Source organism: Mustela erminea, chromosome 12, assembly GCF_009829155.1.
Source record: "Mustela erminea isolate mMusErm1 chromosome 12, mMusErm1.Pri, whole genome shotgun sequence".
Lineage (NCBI taxonomy): Eukaryota > Metazoa > Chordata > Mammalia > Carnivora > Mustelidae > Mustela > Mustela erminea.
Genome location: NC_045625.1, coordinates 82,639,878 through 82,665,846, shown reverse-complemented (window position 1 = coordinate 82,665,846; position 25,969 = coordinate 82,639,878). Strand labels below are relative to the sequence as shown.

At 50.7% G+C, this 25,969-nt stretch overlaps 1 protein-coding gene and 1 long non-coding RNA gene across 3 annotated transcripts in view; both read left to right on the top strand.

The window, feature by feature from the left end:
- Positions 1–17,080, top strand: part of FAM189A2 (family with sequence similarity 189 member A2) — a 63,212-nt gene extending 46,132 nt beyond the window's left edge. For both annotated transcript variants that reach the window (XM_032308668.1, XM_032308669.1), the window contains 8 exons: positions 460–588; positions 2,391–2,498; positions 2,588–2,721; positions 8,195–8,324; positions 8,477–8,555; positions 10,959–11,111; positions 13,310–13,602; positions 16,384–17,080. In XM_032308668.1, coding sequence (XP_032164559.1) covers positions 460–588; positions 2,391–2,498; positions 2,588–2,721; positions 8,195–8,324; positions 8,477–8,555; positions 10,959–11,111; positions 13,310–13,602; positions 16,384–16,587 — 1,230 coding nt within the window. In that variant the 3' untranslated portion in view covers positions 16,588–17,080. The remainder of the gene's footprint in view (positions 1–459; positions 589–2,390; positions 2,499–2,587; positions 2,722–8,194; positions 8,325–8,476; positions 8,556–10,958; positions 11,112–13,309; positions 13,603–16,383) is intronic.
- Positions 17,081–17,111: 31 nt separating this feature from the next.
- On the top strand, positions 17,112–19,007 carry LOC116571004. The gene is made up of 2 exons (XR_004277645.1): positions 17,112–17,482; positions 17,856–19,007. It is a non-coding gene; the product is annotated as an uncharacterized LOC116571004 (long non-coding RNA).
- Positions 19,008–25,969: the final 6,962 nt, after the last annotated feature.

Genomic DNA, 25,969 nt, shown 5'->3' with positions numbered 1-25,969 from the left:
GATTCGCTTTGGCAATAAAATGGGAGCTAAAGGGGTGAGCGTCATTTGCAAGAGGAAGACTTAAGCTAGAGTTACAAGATTAAGCAAGTACAAACACAAATCCGGGTTTCAAATGGACAGCTAATAGTTTTCTAACAGCGTGTCTCCTATTTTATCCAGCAGCCCTACTTTAAGCGCCAAGGTGCATTTTATCATGTGCTCTCCACCTCTCTGGCATAACGATCATTAATCCTAAAACAGTGTGTGCTTCATCAGCCTGGGATCCTAAGGGACAAAGATGAGCAGAGCCCCTGCTAACGTGCGGCGGCCATTAGCGTGTTCAGAAAATAACCTTGTCCTTACGACGGCATACCCGAGCCTGTCCCACCGTGTCTCATTCTGCGGGGTTAGTGCTCCCGTGGGTAGCCTGTATATTTACTCTCAGTAATTAAATTATGGTTCTGCCTTTCCCTCCTTAAGGTGGACTTAGGCGAAGGCAAGATTTGCTTCTGCTGTGAAGAATTTCAACCAGCCAAATGCACAGACAAAGAAAATGCCTTGAAGCTCTTTCCGGTTCAGCCTTGTAGTGCTGTTCACCTTCTGCTTAAGGTAACGTGAATGGACCCCAACCCCGTCAGTAGTGCACCCTGGAACCCTCAGAGAAGGCAGAGCTACTTGAAATATCCTTACTCTGTTAGCTCCTTCACACGATGGGGCTGCTGAAAGTAGGTAGGAGCCAACCCTCGTCAGCGACCCAGAGACAGGAGTGACTCCAGGAAGAATCACAGATGATTGTGAGACCCTGAAATGATGACGGCTGGTTTGCTTTGTGTTCAAGAATTACAGGATAGCAAAAGACATAAAGGAGCCTGAACCTGTACATACGTGTGTAGGTACATTGATATACACGTGTATCCGTACAGATGCAGGCACGGTGTAGGTGCACACAGCTGATGCAGCTTTTAGCAAAACCTTACCTTGAATTTTTAAAGAAGGCTTTGCCCCCACTCGGGGCTTGAACTCATGATCCTGAGATTAAGAGCTGCGTGCTCTACCGACTGAGCCAGCCAAACACCCCTGTTTTGGGCAAAACCTTTGAACTGCATGCCCATTTATCCTTGTTCTGATGCTCCTTTGTTGGCTCCGTGGACGCCCATGGGTGTTGGATGCTGGTGAGCCAAGACACCTAGGAGAGATACAGGTTAGAAAATGCAAGGGAAATCCATGCACCTTGCCTCTTGTTTCATGGGCACGACTACAATAATCGAGAGGTTAAAAATAAATGGTACCAGTTGCAGAGAAGGAAAAAATTACCCTTTAGTAGGGAATTGGATCAAAGTTGAGTCCAGACTTACGGCTCGGCTCTATACTCGTTAGCCCAGTGAGTGATGAGCTCAGCTGGTAAACCCCGAGGTATTAGCTTTTGGATAATCCCTCGCTGAGGGCTTTTTCCAGATCTTTGTTTGGGGTTTGTTTTCTTGTTCAAAGGAGGAATCTCACAACGGCCAGCTCTCTGAATTGTGTAGAATGTAAAAGTGGCCTTCTGTCTTCGGCTTCTGGATTTCTGGTATCTGAGTCATCCCCAAACTTTCTGTGAGCCAGGACCCCTCTTGGGGAAAGCCTCCCTGGGGAGCCAGGACCGTGGCAACAGAAACTTTTCGAAGTGCCCTTACGGCTATTTTGAGATGTGGGTTTGGAGAAGAGATGCCCTTTTTACACTCTGGCTGGCCTGCCCCCGCTCCCCCACTGTCGTCGTTGGGTGCCCAGGGGAGCTCGGCCAGTGGCTCCTGAAATAGAATCAGTGGCTTCCATCAAACAGCAGGCCGCTGCGGGGGGAGCCGATGGGAGTGGGAGGCCGGGGACACCAGCTTCAGAGGAGGCACCCCTTGCTCTCCTGGACGGAACATCTCCAGACAACAGCGTGGTGCTGGCAAAAAGAAAATTTGTAATACCAGGGCTTTCTGGGACAGGAAGCCTCTAAGATAAATTTTTAAAATTAAAATACATGACCGCACGAGAGCTGTATCAATAACCGGTATTTCTTTAGCACTTACCATGAGCCAGACATCAAAGTGCTTGGCATGTGTTTTCCCACCAGAATAGCCTTACTGAGACATCATTGTTATTATTTAAAGAAGTTTTTTCGGGCGCCTGGGTGGCTCAGTGGATTATGGTCTCTGCTTTTGGCTCAGGCTATGATCCCAGGGTCTTTGGATTGAGCCACGCATCGGGCACTTTGCTCAGCAGGGAGCCTGCTTCCCCCCTTTCTCTCCACCTGTCTCTCTGCCTACTTGTGATCTGCCAAATAAATAAATAAATAAAATCTTAAAAAAAAAAAAAAGGAGTTTTTCTACTGCCTTCTGGTCATCAGCTTCCATGTGCTCAGGGGTGTTACTGTTTCCTCATTCTAGAAAGTCCTTTTCGCCCTGTGTGCCTTGAACGCCCTGACCACCACCGTCTGCTTGGTGGCAGCCGCCCTTCGCTACCTCCAGATGTTTGCAGCCAGAAGAGCCTGCATCGTAAGTCCGCACGCGGCGGCGCCATGACCGTGTCCCACGGAGCCGCTGTCGTGAAGCCTGTTGACTAACCAAGGTGCTCGTTTCATCAGGACGAATCTCAGATTTCTGCCGAGGATGTGGAAGAACACGGACGGATCCCAGACCCCGAGGACTTCGTGCCGCCGGTGCCCCCCCCTTCCTATTTCGCCACGTTTTACTCGTGCACACCCCGGATGAACCGCAGGTAGGCTTCCTCTGTGCCCCCGCCCCGGCTGTGCCTGAGGTGCCCTCGGGTTGGAAGACGGAAAGGTTTCCAGGATTCATAACATGAGCTCACTGCTCTCCAGAATGTAGACAGATGGTGTTATTTTTCAGGATTTTCTTTCTCTTTCTCCCTCTTTTTTTTTTTTAAAGTAGGCTTCCCGCCCAATGTGGGGCTTGAACTCAAGACCCTGAGATCAAGCCTCTTGGGTGCTATACCTCTGAGCCAGCCAGGTGCCCCCTTTCAGGATTCTCTATCCCCTTCCCCACCCTGCTCTTTTGTCTGATAAACAGCAGGAAACCAAAGAAAAGTCCCACCTTGACCTAAGGATATACTTTTTCCATTTCAATTAGCTTCCCAGGAAAACTGACACCCAGTGAGACAGCCGCTGTCATGTGACTTGATTGAGGGCTGAGGTTGCCCTGGAAACACGCTGAGGCCAAATCGATGTTCATTATAACACCATCAGCGGGTCCCCAAATCCTGACATTCTTCCCAGCCATTAAGCAGAGATTAATTATTCATGACTTCTCCCTGGTCTAGAAAAAATAGACACCATGCTTATTTGCTTTCTCAAATTCTAGCTCAAAATCTATCGTTAGCTTCTTAAATTTCAGAAATGACTGTCCGCAGAGGGAAACGCTACATGCGCTCGTCTGGCTGTTAGGGACTTCTAGAATTGTACCTCTCTAAAGAATGACTTTGTTTATTCATTCAACAAACATTTAATCAGTCCTCTGCCACGTATTAGTCACCCTGCTGGGTTGGTGACCTTCCAGATGACTTAGACCCACCTCCTTCCCCTCTCAGGGGACTCACAGTCTAGGTCGTGACAGAGGAGTGTTGCAAGGATCCTAATAATTCTCAAAAAAGAGATTTTGAGTGCCCCGAGGAGGACCACCTAACCCAGGATGGCAAATGGGCTATAGAAGGCTTTGGAGAAAGAATCAGCCAGTTAGGGTTGGCTTCGTGGGTGGAATGATCTTATGCCGAATTTCAAGGATCAGCAAACCTTAAGCTTCCAAAAGAAAATCTTTGAATTCTGTAAGAAAGACTCGTGTCTTTAGCTTGAGATTCAGACGGCCAGGAATTTCTACTTTTAAGCCCCAAGGTTGATGTGGAGAGTCGTCAGACAAATGTGGTGCCGGCCTTGGGGTTTTTGGAATCGGCTTGCTAGTGCTCTGGGCGGCCACCTGTGGCTTTGAATCAAGTCACCAGCGTGAGCTACCGCCCAGACACTGTTAACATTCTTTTCCAGGAGTGACCCCCCCCAACTTGTTGCTCAGAGTCCTGCCTATACCCCACCTGCATGCCCTCCCCTCCTTGCCCACCTAAGCAAGGCCCGAGAAGGCCACAAAGCTGGAGGGGTGCCCATGGATGCACGGGGAAATTCAGCCTCCTGGTTGTGCAGGGGAGGGTGTATTGGAATTTCGAAGCTGGGGGGGGCGCTAGAATGACTTTCGTAGTGTATTAGGAAATGAGGCAGAAATTACAGGGGCCGAGAGACGTATTAGTGTGCTGACGGACACGCTTGCTCATACCTTAGCCCAGTCTCAGGCTGTGTGCAGAGGGACATGCTGGAAGGCAGTTAAAAAAAATGCCTGTAATTTTGTGGTTGGGAAGAGAAATGCCCTCTTAGAGACGGAGAATTAATTGGCTCTCTGAGATTGGAGGTGAGCCCTTGGTTGACCTAAGAGGAGGCAACAGACAGATTTAATTTCCTGCAGTGGCAGAAAGGGAAAGTGACTCATGCGGTGTAGGAGTCGCGCTGTCCAGGCCGCGTGTCCTGCGGACCGCCCCTCCCCCGCCGGCCCTTCTCTCTAACGTATTCCCTTCTCGGTTCTCCACAGTAACACTCAGCAGTGTGGGTATTTCCACACTGGTGAATCCCTGGATTCACCCCTCTGAGTCCTGAGACCGCCCCCGGCCAGATCTAGACAAGCTTCTCACCAAGGGCTTTACCATTCAGAACTTTCCGGAAGGAACATGGGGGAGGGTGTTAAAGCAATACATCCCTGCGGGAAAGAAGACACTGCTAGGCCTAAAATATATACTGTATACACTATACTATATACTGTGCGTGGAGGCCTAGATCGTATCTCCAGTGGGCAAACAGCCCCATTTTCTGAAATTCTCCCAATACCAGAGGACGGTCCACTGTTAAAATGGCTACATTTATTCACCTTTCGATACATATTGTAGCAAAGGTATTTTTGCTTTTGACCCACTTTGCTAGATTTTTCCATATCCACTTTATAGACACCCACTGACGCCAGGTGGTGGTTTTCCTTCTTACAAGCCGGCAGGCAAGAATCGTCACGAGTGTTTTCTTTAACGTTTCCACAACCGGTTACGTGAAGAGTCTTCACGCAATGCAAGCCCCCCATTTCCTGCAAGGTATCACGACCTCTCAGAGAGGTTTATTTATTTACCTTCTATAAATACAACCCCTTCATGCCTTGGCCCCCGCTTGAGAAAGGACTTCTCAAATTACTGCCAGAAGCAGAAACCTGATGGCAGTTTCCGCCCGAAGATGGGTTTCTGCCTCCGGACTTGATTTGTAAGGACAGTCGGGGCTGAGCGCTCCTCCTCCACCACCCCAGGAACCCCCCCACCCCGCCCCCATCCTCAAATCAGTTGCAGCTGGGATCGGAAAGGAGCGCCTCCCACCTGTTCCGTGACTGGGGCTCTGGTCGGACCGTGGGGCCGTAACGTGTTACAGAACGCGGAGTATGAGGGCAAACTGAACACAGGCATCTGTTCCTCGGTGGTGAACGTAATAAACTCCTTCCCTTTCCTCGTGAGGTTCAACACCCAAAGTCAGGGGGAGCCAGGCTCTGCTGGAGGGTGACTGCGTGCCCAGGGCGCCTCTGCCCCGCAGGCCTCACCGCCAGCCCGGGACGCAAGGGAGGACACTCTTGGGTCGTATTAGTTGCTGTATCCCTCTCTCGGGAGTTCTCAAAGCCTGGTTGTCCCCTTAGCAGAACTCATTTCGTGTGCTCTGTGAGGGTTTCCTGTCCGTACTCAGTGCTCACGGGCGTGAACCAGTGAAGGCTTCCTGGAGAGTTTCGGGTGAGCTTGAAGGAGCCCAGGCTCTGGGGTCTCTTGCCCTGGTGACGCTGGGCCCGGCAACGGGGGGTGGGGGGTTCTCTTACCATCTCTGAAGCCCAGCTTCCTTATTCATCACATGGCCGCTTAGCTGATTTTTAGGAGATAAAAATCTCTTCTTACCTGTCTGTACCCCACCACTGGCAATTAGAGCAGAATTTCTGGAGGTGAGGCCTGGGCCTCCCATAGTCTGCAAACCTCCCCAAGTGGTTTCCCCAGGTGATTCTACTCCCTAGCTAGGGTTGGGGGCCATAAGGGATCAGGAAAACACCTATCAGGACACAGCGCACCGATTTCACCCTATAGATCCCTACGTACCAAACAGATGTGAATAAGAACTGCTTCATCGGAAAGGAAGCTTCTTTTTCTTTTCTAGAAGCATCTTCTGTCACATGGAGGCTTTCTTGGTCATCACAGTAACCACCATAAGAAGCCATTCATTGGGGTTGATTTAAAGAAAATGTGTCCCCTGCTCCTGCTTCTTACCGGGATTCCATGGTCATTTAGGATCTAAAACGGAAGTCTGTTCCTCTGACCTCCTGGTCCCAAGCAAACCCTCTCTTCTCTGAGAACATAGCCATTGGGTGGGGAATATCAAAGATCACCAGAGCTAACAGAGCAGCAGACACAGCTGGAGGTGTTCCTGGGGAGGACACAGCAGCGGGGGAAATGTGGGGAACTGGCTCAAGGGGGAAGCCAGGGGATTTGTGAGCACTGGAAAGATGGCTCATGGGGTCCTGCTAATTCAGGATGGAAGCCTGGCCCTCTGGAGAGGACGGAAGGAGTCCCCAGGGCTCACTGAGTTTTATTGCAAGGAAAAAAAAAATCACATCTTTTTCAACTTGTTTTCCTCCACCAGTTGCATTTTTATAAATGGGCACAGGGATAGAACGAAACAACCACAGCTCGACAGAGCGCCTTTCTGAATGTGCAGCGAGCCGGGGCCGTTTTGCCCGTCTCCTTCAGCTCGTGACCACTTTCATCGTTCGAGAACGGGCACGAAACTTCTGCTATTACCTCTTCTTTTCATATTCCAATGCTCCATGGCCTGAGCACAGGTTTTCTGGTTTTCCTTGTACCTTTTTAAAATGGGATATAAAACTGACCTAGAACATTCTACTAGCTTCAGGGGTACAGCCTAATGATTCCATATTAGTGCATATTGTGGAGCGATGGCCCCCGTCAGTCTAGTGAACATCCGTCCCCGCACATCGTTGCGGGATTGTTTTTCTTGTGATCAAAACTTTGAGGGTTTACTATCTTAGCAACTTGCAAGTAGGGAATACGGTATTATCAACTGTGGTCACCGTGCTGTCTCTTACATCCCCTGGGACTGACTTCTTTTATAACTGGAAGTGTGGCCAAAAGCAACAAGTTTCTGTGTATTTTAAATCGCTGTTTCATAATTGAGGCTCTTTATTATCTAGGCTGTGTGGTGTGTGTGTGTGTGTGTGTGTGTGTGTGTGTGTGTGTGTGTGTGTGTGTGTGTGTGTTTAGCTTTCTAGGAACACAGGCAGAATATCTTGAGGTTTATTTAGTTATTTGCTATGGAGGGCTTCTCACTCACAGGACAAAAGCCCCCGTGCCTGGCTTGACGCCGGTGCTCAACCAACGTTTGCTTGACTGACTACAGTTAGGAAGGGTCACTCTCCTTCATCCTGCCTTGTCTCTGAGCTGTGATGTTGTTCGCTTTCCTGGAGAAAAAGTAATTCAGCCCTTGAAATATTTATTAACAAATAGGGAGTTTCTACCATGAATCAGACCCAGGTAAATCCGGGCCTTAGGTAAACCCAGGCAAGAAATCTTGTCGTGTACTAATGTAAGAAATAATCGTGTTGCCCTGAGTCCCTAGTTTTGTTTTTCCTTCCATCGAGGTGAAGTTCACATAGCATGAGTGGAACCGTCTGGAAGTCTACCGTTAAGTGGCATCTGGTACAATCACGGTATTATGTAACCCCGCCCCCATCTGCCTCCGCAGCGTGTTCATCCCCTCCAGAGAGACCCGTACCCACTCAGCAGTCACCCCCCATTCCCCTTCCCCCAGCCACCACCCATCTGCTTTGTCTGTGGATTATTGCTTGCTTTCTGGCTAGTGGCTTTAAAAGCAACGATGACATTGCATTTTATAGGTCGTCACTTGCTTAAGAAACTCTGGACTCTCCCTCAGCTGGGATTATTCCCCCCGATTCTGGGCCAGGAGACGGTCATGCAGGGGTGAGGGGTCAGGGGTCTTCTGCTCGGTCTGCCGAGAGCCGTCCCGAGGCAAAGGCCGTCATCACGCAGAAGCAAGCACCGTCAGACCCACGGTCTGTAGACCTGCTTCCTGATGCCAAGATGCTTTCCCTAGGATGGTCGGTCCTGATGTCATCCCCCTCCCCCATATCTACGGAGCACGAATCAAAGGTGTGGAAGTGTTCTGTCCCCTGGACCCCCCGCCTCCGTACGAAGCTGTGGTGAGCCAGACGGACCAGGAGCAGGTACGGTCCATGTGCTGACCGCTGGTGGGAAGCGCAGCCCGGCGCGCAGAGAACCCTGGGACACGGGTCCTGAATGTGGTTTTAAGTCCAGCGGAGTCCAGGTGGGAGACGAGCTGAATACCCACAGATAGCCCTTTTCTCCTGTGATGTAGGGGTCTTCATTCCACGTGCCAGGAGGATCGGAAGGTGCCGCGAGCCCCTTGGAACCGATCTGCATGCCTCTGACTCAAGGTAATAAATACACGATTCCTGCCCAAACGCAGGATTCCTTAGAGTAACACATCATGAAACAATGACCTATATATAGGTCATTTTATATATATATATAAATTTTATTTATTTATTTGACAGACAGATCACAAGTAGGCAGAGAGGCATGTTGGCTGCAGGGGGGTGGGGGCGGGGAAGCAGGCTCCCTGTTGAGCAGAGAGCCCGATACGGGGCTCGATCCCAGGACCCTGAGATCATGACCTGAGCCAAAGGCAGAGGCTTTAACCCACTGAGCCACCCAGGCACCCCAGCGACCAATATATTTTATGTGGAATTTGAGAAACAGGACAGAGGATCACAGGGGAAGAGGGGAGAAAATGAATCAGGATGAAACCACAGAGCGAGACAAACCATAGGAGAGTCTTAATCTCGGGAAACACACTGAGGGTTGCTGGAGGGGAGGAAGTGGGAGGAATGGGGTGTCTGCGGGATGGGCACTGGGGAGGGCATGTGCTATGGTGAGTGCTGTGTGTTGTGTAGGACTGGTGAATCACAGATCTGTACCCCTGAAACAAATAATACATTATATGTTAATAGTTTTTTAAAAATGCAAAAATAAATAAACTGGCGAAAAATTTTTTAAAAAAACTCCTGTAACAAGTCATCAAATATTCTGCAGAATATACAATAAATATCACAGGAAATGAGAATAAATTCCTACGAGACAAGAGAAAGCAAAAATTTAGAGTCTCAAACTTGCCTAAAACTGCACCTGCCCTGAGGTAATTTGCTAATAGTAAAACCCTAAGGCCTTGAGGGTTTTTTTTCCCTTCATGTGTTTTCATCAGTCTTATTATGGAATAATTTAAATACAATCACACTCACTGAAAACAAAATAATAATGACCTATATATTTTGTTGGAGGTCAGATATCTTGAAGCCACTGGTTCAAATTACATCCTTATTTGGGTGCCTGGATGGCTCAGTGGGTTAAGTGTTTGCCTTCAGCTCAGGTCATGATCTCAGCGTCCTCGGATCCAGCCCCAAATCGGGCTCCTTGCCGAGTGGGGAGTCTGCTCATCTCTCTCCCTTTGCCCCTCCCCGACTCATGCTCTCTCAAATAAGTAAATTTTTAAGATCTTAAAAAAAAATTGCATTCTTCTTTCCAGTTTTAAAAATACTGTCAACAATTGGCGAGTAGGAGATACTGTGTGAACAGAAATAAAGATAGGCTCAGAATCTTCGATGAGTCCCCAGACTTGTCTCAGGGACCTGTGAAATGGATTAGAGAGTTTAATTTGGCATTCCCGTGTTTTCCCACCTAAGATTTCTTCCTCCTGTTAAAATAAGAAGGGCTCTTCTAAAAGGAAAAATGAGTTTTGTCTATGGCAGGATGATTTGCTGTGAGACTGTGCTGTCATTTATAACCTCGGGTCTGGGTCATGCCGCCTTCATGCCTAGTGAATGCTGATTTTCCGTCCTGCCTCAAAAGACAAGAGTCAGTTTACAGCTATCCTTGTCATTTAAGGGAGCATGATTGCAACTCTCTGTCTTTGGAGAGATTTTTAAATGGCCCAGAGAACTGTGCACCAGCACGAAATGGCAGAGGTGAAAAATAATGGATCGACTCTCTCTAGCTAGTTTCGGTGGGGGTGATTTTTCAGCAGCACTGTTTGCAATGAGTTTCTTTTCTGTTCACCTTCCGTCTTAGACAAAGGCAGCAGTGCTCTCTTCCGTAAGGACGGTTGTGATTCTCCCATTTCTTAAGAAAGTTGCCCAGACCACAGTCAGGCTCACCAAGGCTCTGATGTGCTTGTCCTAAGCAGAAGTCATCCATTTCTTGAGTGGTTCTCCCCATCCATACGGTGGCCACAGACTCTTTGCCTTGGCCGCCTTGCCTTTCACATCCCCGCCTGCACCCTGGGCTGTGTGGACGCCTTCACAGCCTGCCTTCATGGTCTGCAGCCCTGGAAGTCCCCTGACCCGGGCAGGTGTTCCTCCCACCCTGCCCAGGCTCACCTTGCATTGCCAGAAACTGGAAAGTGGCGAGGAGCTTTCTGGCACCACACCAGGAGGGTTCCCTGGAGAAGATTCTAAGCCCTTTGCAGGAAAAAAACAAAAAACAAAAAACAAAAAAAAACCCCACAAAACACCTGACATTTTGGCAGGGCTTCTTGACTTTACTTGTGGACTTACAATTTTTTGTTGGCTTGTTTTAGGTGTGGAGGGGTGGTTTGGAGAGGCAGCATTTCCCACAATGCTGGGAAATAAAAACTCACCTGGCCAACAGCCCAAGCAAATGTGGTTAACTGTGTCCCCTTGCCCCTGAATGTTCGGGCTCACAGCTTCCTGCCCAACCTTGTGAAGGCAGCAAATGGTGAAAAAATTTATGTTTCGCTTCTTTAAAAAAAAAAAAAAAAACAGGTGAGGACATTCCTAACACACCTGGAGAAGAAAGCACATCCATCTCAACTCCCGATGCAAACCAGCTGCCTCCCACGAGAAGCCGGACAGTCTTCCCAGCCCTGAGGACGAGATCAAGGAGCGACCCTGTGCTCCATCATTCCGCGGAGAGAGGTATGTCCCTCCCCAAGCTCCTTGCTCAGCGCTGTGCGTGTTGGCCCAAAAGTGCCCATCGAAAGTGGGTGGCTCTGGCCGCCCACTGCCCTGCAGCTTGAGAGATGTCTCGAGAGAGGTTAAGAGGTCTTGGGAAAATAAGATATTCTCCATGCACATTAGGAATATTCACCAGTCCCATTGTTGAAGGCTGGTAGAGTTTTTTCTTTTCATTGTCATCAAAAGCATTTAGTTGCACACAGAAGTGTTCTAGGTACAACATGAAGAAAAGGCAAATGTTCTGATTTCTGGGTGCTTGCGGTCCTATGGAAATAAGTGTTCTCAAGGAAAAAGTTAAAGGCGTGTATTTTTTTTTACCCCCTCTCTTATGACCTAAGTTATGTTTTTTTTTTTTTTTTTAAACTGTGTATAGGTTGTTGAGTTATTTAAATCTGACCTGTTTTAAGAAGTTTAGCTAGAGTGAAAGTCACACTCGCATTCTCTCCCTTTCTGTGTGGAGTCTGTTCTAGATGTCATTTGAATAATTTTAAATTTTAAAAATCTTAAAGACTTAAAATAACCCTGAGTGCTTTCTCTGAATGTGGGATACCTGAACATCTCCAAATAGCTCTTCATTGCGGAAAACCGTAAAAGTAAAATGAAGGAAAGAAAGGGAGAAAATGAAAACCTTGAATCCCGCCAGCACAGGCTTCTTCCGGTGACCTCCTCTAACAAGTGCCTCTGCCCTGCTCTGTGCAAATACGACTTTGCACGCTCTCTTTGCTCTCTCTGGGGCCGCGTGTCGCACCCTTGCAGTCTTGGTTTTGTCCCTCTGACGGCCTGTGTTGTTCGCTGCAGCTCTGGACTGACCGTGCGGGGAGCCAGAGAGAACACTCGCCTGTCTTCTGAGCGGGAGGAGTCCCGCCGCCTGGGACTGAGCACTTCTGCAAACCCACAGGCCGGCAACCCGGCCCCTCAGCTCCCCAGGCCCGTTTCACGGCAGGTCTCTACCCGACCTGGCAAGCTGAGGGCTCGAGCGGGCCACCTGCCTGCTTCAACAGGAGCTTGGCTCTCTGCACAGCTTAGTGAGGTCCTTCCAGATCCGGGGTGCTGCAGGGAGAAGGAGACACGTGTTTACCTGCTGGAGTCCTCAGCTGTAGAAGGACCGACTGCCTTCCCGTGACGGAGTATAGTCCCTGACTGTCCTCACACAGGAGTGTCCACAGGGAGTGTTCCTGGAAAACTCCGGCTCTCCGGGACATGCACGTGGCAGGCTGGAGGATGGCCGCTAACCCCGGTTTAGAGCGCCTCTGTTTCTCCAGAGGAAAAGAAGTGCTCCCCTTCCTCTACGTAACCTCCCAACCCCACTTCCTCTCTTCCTTGAATATCAAACTCCCGCTTGTCAGGTCTTCCCAGACCGAAACCTCCAGGGTTCTGTACACTGAAGGCTGCTGGCTGGCTTATGAACATGCGGAGACTGGGCCTGCTTTCCCCTTTGCCCACCCGATGGCACAGTCAACGTTCTGCTGGTCCTTAAACCTCCTGATGTAGGTCGTTGTGGACATTAGAACCCCTGGCGGTGAATTTCCGAGGCCGCTACTGACTTCTGGAATGACGGGTTGATTTCCCCGCACCTAGATTTTTCTTTCTGTGAATAGTCAGCCCTAGAGCTGCCTCCCAGCCCCGGTGTGAGCGTGGATAAGTCGGCACCACGCCCTGAGGATGTTTAGGACAAAGGTACAGTCAGAGGGAGCGGAACACTCGCTTCTCATAGTCTCGTCTCTCCTCAGCCTCTCCAAGAGGCTCCTTCCTGCCTCCTCTTCCCTTGGAGCCTCTTCTCATCAGGTCGCCCGTCTTTCCTCTGCTCGCCCGCCCACCCCCCCCACATTGGTCATCACCCCCCAGCACGGTTGCTCCATTCTGGATGCCCTCCCCTGTCATCTGTCGCTCCCGTGGTGATTGTGTTCTCTGTGGCACCATGAAATGTTCTGGGGACGCATCCTGTTGGACCTTCAGGGAATGAGCTTATGTCATTGTTTTTTGTTTTTCCCCTTTTCTTTCTGCAAGATGAAAAGCAAGTTGTGCATGGTCGCTGGTGTTTGCAACATGCGTTCCACGCCGAGTTTAGTGGCCCGTGCTGTGGCCCGTGCTGCCTCGAGTCGGGCGCGAGCTCACAGGGGTGAGGCCAACGGGCGCGTATTGTTTGTCTCCGCCCACAGCTGCCCCCGTGCTCAGCTGCGAAGCCGCGACGCAGACCGAGGGCAGACCGGACCTGGCCGCGGTGACCTTGAGGCGAGGTCTGCGGTGCAGAGCTGCGCGATGCCGGCCCCGGTCCCTGATAGATTACAAGTCCTACATGGACACCAAGCTGCTGGTGGCGAGGTTCCTGGAGCAGTCGTCCTGCAGTATGACCCCAGACATCCACGAGCTGGTGGAGAACATTAAATCCGTCCTCAAGTCCGACGAGGAGCACATGGAGGAGGCCATCACGAGCGCCAGCTTCCTGGAGCAGGTAGTGTTATTACTGACCTCCGCCAGAGTCCGGGAGCTTGTTTCCTAGCAGCTGCAACAGCTTCTCCGATTTCCTGTCCAGGGCGCCCTAAGTTCAAGGTCAGGGTATCAAGGAAATTGGGGGGAGGAGGTCTGGGGAAGGAGAGAAAGGAACCCGGAGCATTTCTTTTCAGGCCTGATGACTTTTCCAGAAGCTTCCAGGCCCAGAGAGAGAAACCAGTTTCCTGGAATGTGGAACAGGCCTGGGATAAGAAAGCGGTGTCGCTCGGGAACAAAAGGGGTCTGGGCCGCGTAGGGCCCCATCAGCACTCTGTTTGCCAAGTGGGGTTTCCCTTGACAGGGTGTCCTGTCTGGCAATGATGGGCAGACATGAATTTTCAGATCCCCGTGAAATGATGGCAAGACACCTAGATCGATAGGACTTAAAGGAATAAATTATCTTTTCTCCATAGATTATAGATGAAAAAGCACAATTCCTTCACCTGAAGTCACCCAGGGGAAAGATAAAATCAGGCGTGTAACATAATCCTTTTGGTCGTCAGTTTTCTCATTTATATTTATTTATTTTTTAAAAGATTTTATTTATTTATTAGGAAGAGAGAGAGAGAGTGAGGGAGAGAGCACAAGCAGACGGAAGGGCAGAGGGAGAGGGAGAAGCAGACTCCCTGCTGAGCAGGGAGCCCCTGGGCTTGATCCCAGGACCCTGAGAAAAACCCTTTAAGAAACCGTTCCCGGGGGCGCCTGGGTGGCTCAGTCAGCGAAGCGACCGACTCTTGATTTCAGCTCGGGTCATAATCCCAGTATCCTGGGATCAAGCCGTTTGCTTCATTGCCCCTTGACTGTGGGGTGGCTGTTGTGACCTCAGAGCACAGCGGCTCGAAAGTGTTTCCTGGCCGTGTCTGGGTGCAGGAACCCGCACACTGGGCTGCGGGGTCCGAGGCGAGTTAAGGCAGATCGAGCAAGTTCCTTCTCACTTTCCTTTCCGTTTCCCTTCCGACGTGCTGGCATCTGCTGACAGAAGCCAGAAGCCAGTTTCTCTCCCAGCCCCTCAGGGGACCCGGGAGAGCAGTCTGGTTATTCTCACGAAGACGTACATGAACCTCAGACCCTCTTGCTGTCCGCTTTCAAGCAGCGGTCATGATGCCAGTGGTCTTGGGTCACGCCATAGTTGGTATCCGTGTAGGGGAGACATGTACCTCCTCCTAACCCTGGTCTGTGCCAGAAGCCAGTCCCTGCCTCCTCCCCTCCGCCTGGCCCTGTCAGCCAGACGCACAGAGCAAGTATTTGGAGTCCCTTGTCCACGGCTGCCAAGCTCTAGTGAGGTGAGAGTCAGAGCGTCTGCCGAGCCGTCAGTCTGCATCTTCTGCTCCGTCTGCCCTGGAAAGTAGCTTTGGGGAAAATGAATGAGTACTTAAAACTCACGACATGCTCTCACTACAGATGTTTGCTGGGTCTTTGTGCCGAGTCTGGATAGAATTTCAGGTGCTGGAATTGTTGCAATGGACCCTGGGCCATCAGCTGCGACCTCCCAGGAGCCCCAGCGGCGAGGCTTCCTGGTGCCACACCAGCCCCAGACAGAAGGAGGGAGGGACAAGCAGAAGGAGAGCTTTTATTCCCCACTCGACCCAGCTTTGTACATGTTCACTTTTCCTAGTGGGCCTGGAACGGGTTTTAGATCCATCTTGATGTTTATCCCTACCAAAACCTCTTGCCCTAACTTACATGTCACAGCGATGGACACCTATGAATGTTGGAATTTTATTTTTGACCAGGAAACAAGGATAGGGCTTTGAAGACACATATAGGGACAGTGTGTCAGCAAAATTTAATGTCCCATCTTTTGGAGAGATTAACCTCCTGAGGACTTCAAAATCTCAGAAAGGTACAAGCTAAACAAAACTTCAGCCTAGTGGTTTTCTGTGATGTTAGGTGGCCACGACACACCTGGGATTTTTCTCAAGGTGCTAACCATATTATAGGTCCTATAGCATGACTGTGCAAATTCTGGAAATTGTACCTACTTCCTCAGTCCCAACTGGACGAGGGGTTTCCCATATGGTTGCCATTTTACAAAGTAAGTGATAATATTACATATTTCAAGTTACATGTATGCTACATTGTAAAATAGATCTAGTTTAGAACCATTCTTAAGCATTTTTTTAACGAATAAACTGGCCACAGTTTTATGTTGTTTATTACATTTTGTTATTGAAGGGTTAGCAGATGAGTTGGCGGCATCACCGGTTTGGGGTGACATTTTATAAACTCATTAGCTGGCCAGAATGCCAGACAGGTGGTTATCAACCTTTCTAGAACATTGGGAGCACCTGCGTTCTTGTTAGAAATACAGAGGTTCCAGCCCTGCCTGTCACAGTGGCTGCGGGGGAGGCGGGAATCCGGGGTACCAGCCCCCTCTCCTCCCCACGAGAAGCGGGCAGGCCCTGGCAGAACCCCTGTCTCGGACCCCGGGGAAACTGGGTAAAAATGGCGAGAAGATTGCGACAGATAGAGCAAGAATCTGCCACGGGCGAATCAGGGGAGTGACGTGAGGCAGGTCGGCAGCTGAAACAATAGAAAATCTGGGAAACATTTTAGGAACGTTAGGAAAGAGGCCATCTGTGGAAATTACCTCTGGAATTTCTAGCGTGTTCTACTTTGGGAAAACTCCCTACTTCTTTCCCAAAGCAGTGACGCTAGGCAGGGCGTGGGTGGGCGAGGAGGCAGGCGGGGGGACCACCTCAGGTGCAGCCTAACGCCTCCCCACCCTCTTACTGTCCCCAAGATAATGGCCCCGCTGCAGCCCAGCACTTCCGGGGCCCACGCGCTGCCCCCACCGAGACGGCCTGGCTTCCTGCACCTGCGGAGCTGCGGGGACCTGAGCACCTGCGTCCCGGCGGGGAGGCCCCGAGCCGAGAGGAGGCTCCAGCGAGCAGAGGCCGAGCGGCCCCACAGCCTCATCGGCGTCATCCGGGAGACCGTCCTGTGAACCTGTGGGGTCCCCCTGCCCCCGCAGCGCCTCCCAACCCCCTCCACCCTGGCGTTGGCCGGGGAGGGACAGGACAGCAGATGGACTGGAAGGTGGAATGATCCCCCCTGACCTTGGAGCGGCTGCTGGAGGGGGAGCAGGTTCCCCGGAGGACAAGTGTTCCCACTGTCCAGCTCCTCGCTCTGCTGACCGAGGACATTCAGGGGTGGACAAACGGGTTCTTCCAGGCCCATTTGGCTTTCGGAGGCCTGATCTGGAGGCCCCGGAGGCAGCCTCCCTACAGCGTCTGCCAGGTCACGTGGGCCGAAACTGGGCTGACGATTCTTTGCCCACCTCCCTCCCCCTGCCCCCCGAGCACCCCCCACCCCCCAAAGACAGGGCTGCTGGCTCCCACAGCCTTCCACTGCTGGGCCAGGGGGTCACGGGCACAGAAGCAGGACAGTTAACCCTGGTGTTCTGCACGTGTCAAGCTTCGTTTTAGGTCGTCCCCACATCAGTCTCTTAGGAAAAACGGGGAGCTCGCTCAGTGACAAATGGTAAGGAAAGACGTTTAGGGAGAGGTTCTTGCTGATTCCATGTGTTCGTGCTTGCAAAACTCGAGATGGTGAAGGCCCAAACGAGAATAAAAACATGTACTTTGGACCTCTGGGCTCCGTGTACAACATTTGTATGGGCGTAGGTGGCCAGGCCTTCCCTTCCGAGCACTCGGGGCAGCGGTGGGCAGCCTCTCAGGTCCCCGCAGGTCCCCGAACCAGTTTAAGCAACAAGGCGCCTTCCCCTTCAGCGGGCGGCACTTGGCTGAGCAGCTTCCCAGAGCTGCTTTCTAGCCGGGATTGCAGACTGGGGAGTCGTGCCAAGACGGAAGAGGACAGTTACGAACGGCTTCTTTGAGGAGGTGAGGTTTGAGCTGGGCTGGACTTCTGAGGGTCAGGGAAGGGTGTTCCAGGGGGAGGGAACAGCCAATGCAGGAACACTAGAGGACAGTGGGACTTGAGAGCGAAGGGAGAGGTAGGGAGGGCTTCAGGCTGGATTTTTTTGCTAACAGTAAGGTGCCCCAGAAGAGTTTTTCACAGGGGGTAACAGCTTTAGTTTACGTTTCAGGAGAGCTGCTGGAGACTAGCTGCGGTTGGGGTAGGAGGCTGTGAGCTGAGGGGCTGCCGGCCTTGCTGGGCGGGCCTGTGCTGGAGCTACTGTGAGCAGCTTCCCACACTCTCCGTCCACCACCCAGCGGCCTCAGAGGTGGGCCTCTTACTGTCCCCATTTTACAGATGAGGAAGATGAGGTTCAGGACCTTGTCCCAGGTCGCTCCGAAGTTCAGTGGCGCAGAAGCCAGGCACACGCCAGCAGCCCATCTCCAGAACCTTCCAGGCAGCCGCGGTTTGGTGTTTCTGTGTCTCTGACAGAGTGCTGGGTAAGGCTTGGAGCGCGGCTAAGGGGGGCCCAGGTGGGCTGCTGCAAGCCAGCGGGCCAGGCCGGGGGCGGCATTGCAGAGGGGTCTGGGGACTGAGTAACCAAGAGGGGAAGCGTGTGTGGAGGTGCTCTGTGGGGAGGGGAGCCGCAGCGGCTGGGGAGGCAGACTTGGAAGCCAGGGAGAGCTGTGTGTAGGGGGAGGGGGGAGATGCCCCTGCTGTGCTGGGGTCCCTGTGTTCGTGGAGGAGGGGGATGCGGCTTCCCAGGGCAGTTTCTCCCTTCTATCCGCCCACCCCCAGACCCTGAATTCTCTGCCAGTGAGCCACCTCTTGATTCCTCTAGAAGCCCTAGCTGTCAGCACCAGAGCTGCCCTCTGGGGCTTGGCCCCCTTTGCTGGGGTCTCCAGTGTGTTACAAGCCCCGCCTCTCACAGGCTCTCTGACCGCCATACGCGGCCCACGGAACCTGGTCCGGGTGCTCTCCAGCGGGCTGCGTGGCTGCCCGAGCCTGTGTCTCCAGGTGAGGCTGGGAGAGAAGGCCAGGCCTTTCTCACCTCTCGAGGTTTATGCTTTGTCCCACACCCGGACGGCACAGTTTTTAGATGCACCCCCCCATCTCCTCTCCTGAAGTCTGCACCCCTGCCTCCAACCGCCATCGCGGGCCTTACCGTGAAGGCTCGGGGAAGGTAGGTGGGCGCCCCCAGGCTGATGGCGTCTGCTTCTAGCCTTGGAGAAACAGTCACGGGAATGGTCTGGGCCATTCTGACGAAAGGGAATTTGCCAGCAACAACCAGACCAGGAAAGGGGTGCGTGAAGCTGCGGGCATCGCTTGATACCTGGCAGGAGGCAGTGGGGACCTGTCTCTGCTTTGAAGAGTTGACCTGGCTCCCCGGGGCCTGTCCCATGTATTTGCGAGATTTGAAGGTATTGGGGAAGTCAGGAAACTGACTTCTGTCTTGCTTCTCGGATTTAAAGGAATATTACAGTAAAAATACATATAATTGCAATGTAATTAGAATACAGTATTTTATATGTATTTGCCCTGGGAGGGAATTCGAGGTTCTACAATTCATGTCCCTGCTCGTGAGTCTGCGTGTGGTATACTTAGACAAACCTCAGCATTACAGTGCGATGACCACGGGCGTCCATACCTGTCTATACACAGGGAGGGCAGTCCGCTGGCATTCGGAGTTTCTTAAGGATCCGCAGTCCAGAGGCGGTGACGAAGCATCCCAAATGCAGTTACCAGAATTACATCAGAAGCTTGATTAATTAGCATGAGTAGCTTTCGAAACAAGGTTTCGCTAACGAAGGTCAAGATCTCTCCAGCTGGGCAGAGAGGCCTCATAGAGTCACCATTGCCTTTGCACCCATGAGGAGCGAGAATCCGGCCCCAACTCATACCACGGTTATGGGGTCAGGACACAGGCTGCGCCTTCCTAATGTTGTCACTGGGACCCTTTCACACAAGCTGTGTGTCTAAGTCTCTGAGGCCCGAGTGGGACGTCCCAAGCTTCTGGACTGTTTTGGGCAGACGTGCCCATGAGTGTGTCTCTGGCTGGCAGAATTCCTTCAAGCCCTGCTTGCTTTGGGACGGCCTCCCCAGTGGTGAGCTCTGGGAGAGGGGTGCGCGAGGCTGCCCATATTTACCAAAAGAAGCGGACGTTTGCAGGGCAGCGAGACTGGTGAGGTCCGGTTGCTCCACAGCCTCACTTGGCAGCTGACAAAGCTGGGACTCGGGCTCAGGGCTCAGGGCTGAGGGCAGTGCGGCCGCGGGCGACCAGCACGTCGGGCTCCTGCGTGGGGCTGTTGGTGCAGGTCAGAGCTGCTCCCACTCTCTGGGACGAAGGACTGTGTTTCCCCCCCCTCCAGTCCGTCATGGACCAAAAGCTTTCGGAAATTAGAATAAACTGACTAAAAATTGTGTCGGCTAAGACAGTTACAACAAGACGAATCAAGCAACAGAAACTTTCTCTCTCCTGGTTCTGAAGGCTGGGAAGTCCAAGATCAAGGTGCCGGCAGACTCGGCGTCTCGGGAGAACGTCTGCCTTCCTGGCTTGCAGGTGGTCCTTCTTGCTGGGTCTCAGGGAGCGGGGAGAGAAGGAGCGCTGGTCTCCTCCTCCGCTTCGAGGGACACTAATCCCATCATGGGGGCCCCCACCCTCATGACCTCCCCTAAACCCCGTCCGCTGCCAAAGTCTCCGTCTCCGAACAGCCTGGTGCCGGGACTTCGCGCTTCAGTGTACAGATTTTGAGGAACACAAACATTCCGTCCGTTGCACTGATGTACCAGGAAAATGAAATAATAGTCATAAAAGACATACAAAATGCAAACCCTCCTCACCTTAAATAGGTTTTATTTTTAGAGCCGTTTGAGGTCCCCAGCACACTTGAACAGCAAGTGCAGAGGCTCCTCGTACGGCCCCCACCCGGCTCCTCCACCAGCTTCCCACACCAGAGCCCCAGAGCCGCTCTTGTCAGGCACCGGGAGCAGAGAACATCCTCCGCCCGGCTGTGTGGTGTGTGTCGGGGTTCCTGTTCTAGCCCCAGCTTCCCAGTGTCGTTTCAGTCCCCAGTCTGCTCTGTGTGCCGGGTCCTGGGGATGCCGAAGCAGCCTGGGAGGGGGAAGACAGGCAGACGCCTTTCCCTCTGCTCCCGCGTGTCTCTGAGGATGCCCGAGAGCGGAGAGTGCTTTGGCAGGTCCTTCAGGGTGAGGGAGAACTGGCAGAGGAGACAGGTGGCTGGTCTGTACCCAGCAGCTGGGGAAACAGAACAGAGGGGCGCTCTCCCCTACCCCGTCCCGGCCCAGCAGAAGGGCGCAGAAGAGAAATAAGCAGAGCAGTGCGGGAGGGGCCTGGACCAGCGCATCTTTGTTTACGTGGTTTTTCTGCCTGGAGCGGCTGCCGTGGAAGCCAAGTCTGGGGCTCAAGAGCACCATGTTCCTTCCATTTCTCTCTGGCTGCAGGAGCCTTTCTCCTCACACTCATTCAGCAGGTGCTGACTGAGTTACAGAGTATGGGCAGCAGGCCGGGGGTGGGGGACAAAGACCACTGAGCGGGGAGAGGGGCCAAGCCAAAAAGGTATATAAGAATAATAAATGCAAGGCGTGGGCGCCTGGGTGGCTCAGTGGGTTAAAGCCGCTGCCTTCGGCTCAGGTCATGATCTCAGGGTCCTGGGATCGAGTCCCGCATCGGGCTCTCTGCTCAGCAGGGAGCCTGCTTCCTCCTCTCTCTCTGCCTGCCTCTCTGCCTACTTGTGATCTCTCTCTGTCAAATAAATAAATAAAATCTTTAAAAAAAAAATAAAAAAAATAAATGCAAGGTGACATTTCTCTTGGCTGCTGCTGAGCTGCTTCCCTGGCCCCAGGGGGGCAGGAGGTGCTGGACCCTCTTTGGGTCAGCTTGGAAGACCAAAGGTCCTGGGCCTGAATCATCAGGATGTTTGAAGGGATCCTTCCTGCTCAATTATGAAACAGGTCCCGGCAGGGATGCCTCAGGGTGAAGCTCTGTAGACTTGGGCTGGCGGCAGCAGGAGGTTGCTTGGGAAATCGTTAAAGAAAAATTATTCGTGACACCTGATAAGGCTGGTAAGGAAGATTTTATTACCAAGGAGCTGCAGTGGTGTTCTGCAGTGGGGGAGAGAGATGAGGCTCAACTCTGATTACGAGCACAAGGGCAGGCGGTGGTCAGTGGATGGAAGAAGACAAGAGGAGGCGTTAGGGCTAGGAGATGCTTGCTAGACCAACTCAGGAGGAAATTTCTGGAGGCAGGCCAGGGTGACCAGATACCAAGCCTGGGGGCGGGGGGTGGATTTTTGTTCAACGACTCAGCAGGATTCCTGTTAAAACCAGCCTGAGCGGGCCAAGGACAGGGCTCAAGGTTGGAGCCTGGTCAGAAAGAGGACTTGGAGGAACCAATTCAGGTTTGGTCAAAGAGAGCGTCTTTGTCAGAATCGGATGAATACCTTCTCTTCTGAGTGAGAACCTCCTGCCACACGGTGCCCTTGGCCTCAGGCATGTCCCTGTCTTGGCAGGAATCTTCTTTTCATTCCAATAGCTGGCAGGATCTTTTGTGTTTTGCCCTAACAAAGGAGCTAGGGCCAAAATTCTGAATGAATCCTAGTTCCTCTCTTGAAAAGTGGCCGTAGGTCCCAGGTGTATGGAGACTTTCCAGTGTCTTTAGATACTGAGCATGAATTCGGAAGGATCCAATGGGGATCCAATGTGGAGTGGGGACACATATCAGGCAGCAAAGGATCCAAACAAGGAGAGTTGCTGGAATTATTTTTGCTTTGGTAGGAGCTGTTTCTCCCACTGCTTCTATATCTGCTTGGTGCAGGTAAGTGGGGTTTTGACAATAAATCGTAAACCACAATATCAGGGGTGTCAAGGGCAGAGGCTTGCCTCTTCGTTTTATGGACGAGGAGCCCAACATCCAGGGAGATTAATTCGCTTGCTGAAGATGACACAACCTGCGGATGTCAAAAGAATTGACCTATGTCTTCTGCCTCTGTCAGAAACAACTGTAACATTAACACCAGTGTATCAGTTAAATATGGTAATAATGACCAACACTTATTAGGAGTCCTTCCAGAGCTGTTGAATTAACTTAGTTGAGGTGATCTTCACAATAATCGCTTCACAATTCACTAGTTCTTATGGCTGAACTTGGTTTCTCTTATCTAATTGCATTGGCTGATATCTCTAGCACAGTGTCAAAGGGTAGTAGAGATTAGTGGACATCCTTGCTCTGTTCCTGACCTTAGAGGAAATACGTCTGATGCTTTCCCGTTAAATAAGATACTAGCTTTGGGACAAAATTATATATATTCCATCATGTTAAGAAGGTATACCACAGTCTCTAAGTTCTTGAGTGTTCTCTTCTTTTTATTTCTTTCTGTGAAGAGGTATTGAATTTTTTCTCAGCATTTATGGAGATAATCAAGATTTTTTTTTTGGCCTGAGATTTATTAATGTGGACTATGGTTTTAATGGATTTATAGTAGTGAACCAACATTGAATTCTTGAACAAATCCCACTTACTTATGATGTATTATTTCCTTAATGTGATGTTAGATTCACTGTTGCTAATGTTTTATTTAGAAATTTTACAGGGATATTTATGAATGATACTGGTCTATATATTACTGCTTCTGCTTTAGCCATCAGTGTTATGTTTGCTTCATAAAAAGTTTCCCTTCCTTTTAAGTGCTGTGGAATATTTTAAGAGCATTTGATTATCTGGTCTTTGAAGGTGTGGTAGACTTTCCTGTGGAATGTCTGGAGCTTTTGTGCAGGCTAGTTCCTTACTAAATTTCTCCATTTCTTCAGTGGAATTGGTCTATTTAAATTTTCTAACTCTAATGGGGGTCACTTTGGGAAATTTTAATTTTCCTGGGAAATCATCCACTTCACATAGTTTTTCAGATTTGTTTGCAAAGAAGTCACTTTTTAAAAAAAGATTTTATTTATTTATTTGAAAGAGAGAGAGAGATAGTGACAGAGATAAGAAGAGAGAGCATCCGTGGGGAGAAGCAGGCTTCCCGCTGAGCAAGGAGCCCAATGTGGGGCTCCATCCTAGGACCCTGGAATCATGACCTGAGCCGAAGGCAGAAGCTTAACAACTGAACCACCCAGGCACCCCTATTTGCAAAGTCATCTTGTGAAGTCGTCTCTTATCACTGTGCACTTTTCTTCTGTTGCAATGGTTAATTCCTCCTTGACATCCTTTATTGTGGATATTTGTGTTCTCTCCTATTTATGTTAGCAAAGTTAGCAAATGATTAGTTTGTTGACTTTTTTAAAAAACAGGATTTTATTTGTCAATTTCCTGTTTCTCTATTGTTTCATTAATTTCTGTTTTTATCTTTATTATTTTTGTGCTTTCTTTTGGTTTACCTTGCTCTTTTTAAAGTGTTTCAAGCTGGGAATTGAATTCATTTTACTATTTTATTCTTACTGGCAAATGTATTTAGTGCAATGATTTTTCTTATTTACTACTTTACTTGCATTCTACAGAGTATGATATGTTTTCCTTGTGATTAGGGGCCCTTCTTGAGGAAAAAGAATACAAAATTATGAATATAAAACTAGGTAGGAGACCTTGAAAGGGGGCCATGTAAATTGAGGGGCCGTGGTGCTTGAATTTCACTAGTTTCACAGTAAATCCACCTCTGTTTAAAAGTAAGGCTCGAGGGGCACCTGGGTAACTCAGTCTCTGGCTCTTGATTTGGGCTCAAGTCATGATCCCAGGATTGTGAGACTGAGCCCCACGTTGGGTTCTACACTGGGCATGAAGGCTGCTTAAGATTCTCTCTCTCTTCCTCTTCCTCGCTTCTCTCTCTCTGCCCCTTCCCCCACCTTCCTCTCTAAAATTAAATAGATTAAATAAAGAAAGAAGGAAAATAAAAATAAGTCTTGGGATTTAAACATGATATTTGTGGTTGGAATTTTGAGATGAGTTAGTCATCAGCGAAGTCCTTGACACATGAGTAGCAAGAGAAAAGAATGGGAAAGAGAAAGAACTCTGACGGTCTGCATAGCTTGTGCTTAGTGTGTCACAGAATTGATCTCAGCAATCGTTACCTCATGCCTGATTGCTTTATTATTACCATTTTATAAATGATTAAGAGGAATTTCTGTAATGTTAAAGCACCTGCTGCAGATCACACAGGTGGCGAGATTAAATCTCGCCGAGTCCAATATGGCAGCCTATGTCTGTTTCACTACACCCACCATATTGTTGGCGCCTGGAACTTGTATTACAGGAAGAACCTGGAAGGGCACGTGCTGGTGTTGCAGGGCGTTTACTGCAGGTAATCGGACAGAGCCCGCTGACTGCATCAGTCAGGTACTGCTGTGTAACAAAGGATCCCCAAACAATAAACATGTATGACGTCACAGGCGCCGAGAGTCAGGAATCTGGGAGCAGCTTGGCTGGATGGCTCTGGCTTCGGGTCAGTCGTGAGGCTGCTGCCGTCCAAAGACTCAGCTGGGACGGCAGGGTCTGCTTCCAGATGCGCTCACGTGGCTGTGGACAGGCTTCCGTTCTTTGCTGGCCATCGCCTAGAGACTTCAGTTCCTTACTGTGTAGACCTGTCCCCTGGGATGCTCAGGACATGGCAGCCAGCTTCCCCCAGACTGTGTGCTCTGAGAGACAGAGAAAAACTGGGGAGACCCCTCAGAGGGAAGCCATAGGCTTCTTCTGTCTGACCTTGGAAGCGACATTCCACCACTTCTGCTTGTTAGAAGCAAGCCCGTAAGTCCAGCCCACACTCTCCGGAGCGGAATTAAGCTGTGCCTTTTGAAGGGAGGTGTATCCAAAAATGTGTGGACGTATTTTTAAAACCACCACAGTGCCATCGTGTGTATGGGGAGACTTCAGAATTTCTCCCTGCCACGGGACTTGTCACCAGGGTTCGGCCTGGACTGAGGTCATCCTCCAGAATCCACTCCTCGCTCTTCCTGGAGATCTGAGCCCTCGTCCTGTGGGGTAGAGAGAAGAGGTCACCTTCGTTCAGGCCTCCAGGCATGCACTCACTCAGCAAATATTTATTAAGCGACGACTAGATGTTGGGTGCAGTTCCGGGAGCTGGGGACGGAGCAGTGAACAAAAGACATGACGTCCTTGTGCTCACGGAGCTTTTATCTGAGTGTGAGAAGCCAGATAATCCATAAAGAAATGACTAAAATAACGGCGATGGTAATAAGGACTATGAAGAGAAATAAAGCGCAATCAAAGGACAGGAGGTGACATGTGTCACTGCCCCAGACAGGGTGAACGGATTAGACCCTGCTGTATTGTCTCAGGGGACAAGCTCAGAGAAGTCCTCTTTGCTGAGGTGACATTTCAGCTGAGAGACCTGACTGAGAGGAGATGAGCCACATGGTCACTGGGAGAGGGCACAGCAAGGGCAAAGGCCCTGGGGCAGGAGTGACCTTGGCATGTGTTCGTGAAATGTTCTGGTCAGTACGGA